The 6,678-nt window shown below is 34.2% G+C and overlaps 1 protein-coding gene across 9 annotated transcripts; it reads left to right on the top strand.

The window, feature by feature from the left end:
* The first annotated feature begins 327 nt into the window (after window positions 1–327).
* On the top strand, window positions 328–6,012 carry LOC129323029 (MADS-box protein SOC1-like). Of its 9 annotated transcripts, none has more exons than XM_054969566.1 (8): window positions 330–858; window positions 1,106–1,365; window positions 3,544–3,634; window positions 4,696–4,799; window positions 4,901–5,036; window positions 5,224–5,265; window positions 5,368–5,409; window positions 5,628–6,012. In XM_054969566.1, the coding sequence occupies exons 2-8, from the start codon at window positions 1,184–1,186 to the stop codon at window positions 5,748–5,750; spliced, it is 720 nt and encodes a 239-aa protein (XP_054825541.1). In that variant the 5' UTR covers window positions 330–858; window positions 1,106–1,183; the 3' UTR covers window positions 5,751–6,012. The 9 variants fall into 9 exon arrangements, with proteins under 9 accessions (XP_054825535.1, XP_054825533.1, XP_054825541.1 ...); XM_054969567.1 differs by having other exon boundaries at window positions 340–858; window positions 4,901–5,000; XM_054969560.1 differs by having other exon boundaries at window positions 328–858; window positions 4,702–4,799; window positions 5,224–5,409.
* Window positions 6,013–6,678: the final 666 nt, after the last annotated feature.

Here is a 6,678-nt window from a genome sequence, read left to right as displayed (position 1 = left end):
TAATTTTTTTTAATTTGATCTTTTTTATAAAGATATTTAATATAAAATAAAAGTATATATCATTTTTTAATACTATTAAAAAATTTTAATATACCTAAAATATTAAAAATGTTACCCACGACAACCCATATTAAAAAAAAAAAAAACAAAGACAACCCATATGGTGGTGACACGTGATGCACAAGCAACCGGATGAGGTGGCTTTACTTTACTGGCTGTAGCTTGCCAAATACTGAACGAATTAATTGACGTGGTCAAGCCTTCGTACGGACCATCGTTTCTTTAATTTTCCATTCCCAAAGGCCAAAGCCCCTTCCTCCCTGCATCTCTGTTCCGCAATAACTGGCAACCGACAGAGTTGTTTGCTGTTTTCTGATAGCAGCCCGCTCTCCAGTCTTGTCCCGATGTCTGTCACCGGTAGCATAAGTTGTCAGTGCCTTCTGCCACGTGTCGCCACGGTGGTCGATAGCACCGAGCCATTGTGAAAAGCTCCTCTGCGGGGACGGATTCACGTGTCTGCGAGCATTTATTCTCTGTTTTTTTTTTTCCTTGATTAGGGAAGGTTGGAATTTTTCTTCCGGTGCTTGCCAAAAGAAGAAAATAAATTAGGTTCCGAGACTTGCCCTTTTCCGAGAGTCGTCCAGATTTATGGTTTGAGAATAATGCTCGTCAAGTGCTTAGAGGCAAATATATTAGAATAACTGAATAAGATCAGAGGAGGGTGGGTGGAGCAGGCAATCTATCACTCAATCAATCAGCCCTCCTCTCGCCTTGTATTCCGTCTTCTCTCAGGAAGATTTTTCCTAGGGTTTCCAAGACAAAGCTAGTCACTTTCGCAAGCCTTTCTGGTTTCTGAAGGCAAGTTTAGTTTGGTTTAGTTATTACTACTTTCTTTTTATTGGCAATCTTATCTCATCTGGGCTCTGCGCGTTTATTTTAGCAAAATTTTGAAAATCATGTCTCTTCCTGCACACACACACACACACACACACACATGAAAACTAGAGCTAGAATATTTCTTGAAACTAACGCACCTATTCTGGTTTTTTTGGTTTCGAAAATCGTAAGCAACTAACCAGATCCCACTTATCTCTGTCCGTTTCAGTTGGAGATATACTGAGAGTTCAATCACCTTTGCAAGAATCGTTTTATTCGCAGATTAAGAGGTCTGGGGTCTATAAGGATGGTGAGGGGAAAAACTCAGATGAAACGGATAGAAAATGACACGAGCAGGCAAGTCACCTTCTCGAAGCGAAGAAACGGGTTGCTTAAGAAAGCTTTCGAGCTTTCTGTGCTGTGCGATGCCGAAGTTGCGCTCATCATCTTCTCACCAAGAGGCAGGCTCACTGAGTTTTCCAGCTCTCGGTATGTTCTACTACTGCCAACCCCAAAACGACACCTAGTATTACCAAAACTAATTAAAAACCAATTTATTTATCTGTTTCTATCTATTTGATTCAATTATCACGGTTCTTAATTTATGATCCCTAATCTATGTCAATTGTCAAGTCATGCACAGTGACAAGATTATACCAAGAAATTTTGATATTATTGATCGATCGGTCCCAGGTCCCATTATTACGCCTCGAAAGGAGCCTGTACACTAAGCTCAGCTCCTCCTTTGTAGGTCAAATCTTCTCCAGTCTCCGAGTCCACATTTGATTTAACTTTTTACATCCCTGCCTATCACAGGGATGAGGGAGGGGGGCCGGGGGCTGAAGAGATAAGAACGTAACAATGAGACATTATCTCTTATCTCATTTAAAAACTATACTTTAAAAGATTTATTTAGTTTTATTTATAAATTACAGTGTAATTTTTTAAATAATAATTAAAATATATTTTTAAAATTATTCTTTACAAAAAAATGATATGATATTATTTTTTAAATTTATTATATAAAAATATATTTAAAATTTTACATATTTTTATTTTTTATATTTATTTTATATTAATATTAATAAAGTTGGTAGAAATAATTTATAAAAAGATTTGCATAAGTAAATTTTATTAATCTGCACTGTCAAAGCTTGAAACGGAAGGTGGGTAGATTAGACGAAAAAAGTGGAGAGACCATCTCCAGATTAGACAGCCGTTCCCAAGCTTCATTATACGAGCACGTAGGTACCCAACTTTATGAAGTCTCAAAATTTCCAAGCAGTCGCACGGAAGAATTGGTATCTTTTTACTCAAAGAATAGTTGCAGTTGACCCCAACCCCTCTCCAGTGTCTTAACCCTTAAGAAAATCGCGGGGGCTCTTTGGCCTTTCGAAGTTTTTAAAAGACCAATTAACGGATTATTTGGTGTGTAAAACAAATAAATTTATGAATGAATTTCACTTAATCTTGCATTTGAAGAGCTTAAAAAAAGATATAATACTTTCAATATTCAATTCACAATATATTATTTTTAATGAATTAAAATTAAAAATCCTATTTCTGCCAATATAGTTATCAAATTCCTTTATTTATTATATCAAGAAGGTTTGAAATCTTAAACTTATATTCACATCTCACCTTACCTTTGCTTGAATTTAAATTCTTGTTCTATATGTTTTGCTACAGTAGTATTGATATATTTTAAAGCCAAATGTCATCCATATTACATTACATTATATAACCAACAATAAAAATAATTTTCCATGGTGGTGATAATTTCTCACATTTTGTATGATAAATTATATATATATATATATATAAAATTATATATATATATATATATATTTTTTGGAAGTATTTCAGAATGAACTGGTGTCGTTGCAGAAAACCGGTTCTCGATAGATGCAACAGAACAGATGGACATGATGCAATGTAGTTAACTATTCGAGTGAATTGTTCTTTGATCACAAGACTTTATTTAATTAAACTAACTTAAATTTAAATTTAAACTAGTAGGCAAATTGTTGGTTGTTCAAGTCAAGGTGCGTGACACGTATAAAAATAAGAGCTCTTGTCCTTGCTTTACCAGGAGTCAATATTATATGCCCATATCTTGTCGTGGGTAATTACTTAATGTTCTAAGATAATTATAAAAAACTCTGTCTCTTTCTTTTACAGCATTTCCTGTTCCCTGTTATTTGGTAAATTAACCTTGTACGTGGTGTTTAATATATGGGTGCGGTTTCCATGCTTTTTGGTTTTGCAGCATGCATGCGAGGTTAAAAAATATATGCAAATCCAACTTCTTTGGGATTTATATGATGAAAACCTCCCTTTGCCTGCTGGCCTGGCCTAAGCTTATATTTATATACCTGTCAAATCATTTTTTAACAATTTTTTGTTCAATGATTTAACTGCGTAACAGTGTCATAGGAAATTACTTAATTACTTTCTCTCTATATAATACCTTGTACTTAAGTATCTATATCTATATACTATGCATATGTATAAATAAAATGTATAAATGCAGTATAACTAAAAATCCATGCAAGTCACATAGGTATATTATAATTATTTTATATAAAATAATTTTTGCGTAGGTTTTGTATCCTACTATAGGAAGAAAAATGAATTTTTGAGACACCTTTTCCTGCTGTCTTGGAGGTGCTTCAGTGTGAATAAAACGGTTGAACGCTACCTAAGGAAAGTCAAGGACCGGGATCTTGGCACCAGAGGAAGCCAAGCAAATACGCAGGTTAGCCTTACCTATTTGCATTAACCGTCTATTGAAGATCTATAATTTGATTCTGTACATTCTCTCATGAAAGTGGTTAGTTGAATGCAACAGTCAATGAGTATAAATGTTGGGTTGAAATGATGCGTTTTGGCACGAGTTATTCATTTTCAGCATACCGATACAGTAATGACTGTTTTATGTTACAGCTATTTCTATATCATAGCATGTAATTATTTGTCCTATTGCTGTTATATACTCCCTCTCTCCCTATGCATAATTAGACAATTTTACCTTTGTCTTGAAAAATAGAATAGATTATTAATTGTATGTTTTTCTACCACTATCATGATATTAATTATGATATTATCGAGGGTAAAATTGAAAAATTATTGTGTTTTTATGTGAGTTCAACTAAATAATAAACTTTTACTGGTATGTAAAATTTAGTTAAAAACACTTTATATATAGAGACGGAAGGAGTATATTAATTATCTTAATTTTATGTTTAGGTCTGGGTTAGTTACATATTTGGCAAAAGATAAACTGTAGCCGCACTGAATATTATCTCCGAAAATGATCTCCTAGAAAAAATGGAAAAAAGATGATAATTGAGGTGTAAAACGCAAAGATGCGTTGAGCTGGATGCCAATACTGTCTCAAATTTTATGTGGCGGCCACCCATCAAGTTGTGAACATGTCTTTTAACTAGAATGGATGAATTAGGTTATATATTTATGACTCATAATGCAAAATTTAGTATTAGTCTATGAATGGATAATTAAGAAAGGCTTGCATTTTCGTGATAGCTCGGATTAACTTAATAAAATGTTATTGAGTACTATTTTACTCGTTTAAGTTTTGCAAACAGTCGTTTTCTGTACTTTAATTTTACTCATACGGAAAACCGTAGAGCCTTCCTCGAGGATGGGGTGTCTCTTTTTTCAGCTTTGATAATCCAGCGTTAATTGGAGTTACTTGTTCGACTATTTGTTTTCCTCTTAAATTTTGATGGCATGGAAGAGACGCACTGCCATCACGTTTGATTGATTTTAACGCATAATTTGATGGCATGTTGATAGGGACAGGTCAGTGCTTTTAATTCTTTGTTGTTTGCATGTTTGCATTTTAAGGAAGGTGCTGTCAACATGACAAAGAAGATAGAGAATCTTGAAGTTCTTAAAAGGTTCAGTTCTCATCAGCCCTTTATGAGTGTAGCTGGTCTCATATATATATATATATATATATGGGAATCACACGAACCAATGGTATTTATCATACTCGCAGGAAGCTTCTGGGGGATGGTCTGGATACGTGTTTCATTGACGAGTTACGTCAGATAGAGAAGCAGCTGGAACAAAGTTTAACCAAAATTAGGGCAAGAAAGGTACACTGGATCGCCTCATTGCAATTATTTCCTCTGGTCAGCTTTTAGATCAATTACAGCTGTTAGCATTCATTAATTGTTTACATAATTATTTGTTCGACATGAATAGATTCTAAAATTTAGAACGGCCAAAGGACTTAATGGTCGTAGTTTAATTTATCACTTAATCCACAATTTGACCACTTTAAAACTAAGGCTGAAACGCTTGACAATCCTGCCTCAGAATCAACTGTTCAAGGAACAGATCGAGAAGCTAAGAGAAGAGGTAATGCCGCTACTTGCACGTGCGCACGTATTTCCTCCTTGTATATATGTTTCAGATTATTGCTCATTGAGATTATATTCTCGATGTTTGAGCATTCTCCAGGAAAAGCGCTTACTAGGAGTAAATAAAGAGTTACGGGAACAGGTGAAATTCTTTCTCCCTTCTTATAGATTCTAACTTTCTGGGCAGAAGCATCTCTGACTAAATGGGAATCAGTCCTGCTTTTCTTCCACGTTCATTATATATATATATGCGCCCATTGACAAGTCACAAGAGAATCGAAATCTCAAATCCTCCATCTTTTGGGTTAAAAGAGAGCTTAATATTGTTTGGAATGTTTTCTCGATGTTTCGTTGTCACAGTGCGGTGATGAGTTACAGCGGTGGAATTCGCCTGAAGAGCAGGATGTTGAGCACTTGAATGAAAAAACGGATGGCGTGGAGACAGATTTGGTTATAGGACCACCTGAGAGACGAATGCCTTGAAACACGTCAGATATATATATATATATATATATATTATACGCGTGAATGTTTGTGCTTAATAATTCTTCTCTGGAAGGGTAAAAACTCACCCCAATAACCTGCGGGAATTTTCATGTGTGTCAGTTTTTGTTGTTGCACCTCTACCCTACATGTGAAACAGTGAAACCAAATAATTTCTGTTTACTATGGAGAACAAAAAGTGGTTCTTGAAATGATTGATTATAAGACTAACGGGGCTAAGGCCGAATTTTTACTGAAATAATTGTCTAGGTTCAGTAGTTCTCTTTGCAAATAAATTTTTTACTGACAAAACGAAAATGTTCATAGGACAAGTACATGTTCGCATGTTTACCAGATGTCTACTAATTTATAAGTATAGGTTTATATATTTACAATAAGAGGTTTACATATTCGTTAATTGTAAATCTGAATTTGTGTGTTGATATATACTTGTGAATATGTGAAACTGTAGCTATAAATACATGAACATGTAAATTAGTGAACATGTAAACTTATGAATATGTGATTCTTCTTTTATAAATATGTGAATCTCTACTTATAAATAAGTAAACGTCTAGTAGCAAATATATAAATATATACTTGAAAAATGGGGACATTCTTGTGTTTTAACTGGAAATCTTATTTTTAAAGGGTCTAGGCAATTATTTCAAAATTGAAAGGGCCTGTGGTGTGATTATTTCGCTTCAATAGACCTTAAATATAATGTATGGAAGCGGACATCATCTTTTTTAATTCTGTTCCTTCTTTTTGTGTTCCAGATTTCCTACAGGACATGAGGTCTTTGACCTCTAATTAGGTTCTTGCTATTTGCTTTCAAGTTTCTGTAACTTGCCTTATGATTAAAAAAAAAAAAAGACCTTAAATATGATTGTCCAACAATAATTCATTAGGACTCGTAGTATGAGGC

Source organism: Prosopis cineraria, unplaced genomic scaffold, assembly GCF_029017545.1.
Source record: "Prosopis cineraria cultivar Desert tree isolate PC_DT_omini unplaced genomic scaffold, ASM2901754v1 PC10, whole genome shotgun sequence".
Taxonomy (NCBI): domain Eukaryota; kingdom Viridiplantae; phylum Streptophyta; class Magnoliopsida; order Fabales; family Fabaceae; genus Prosopis; species Prosopis cineraria.
The sequence above is the reverse complement of the archived record's forward strand: the minus strand, read 5'-3'. Positions and strand labels throughout refer to the sequence as shown.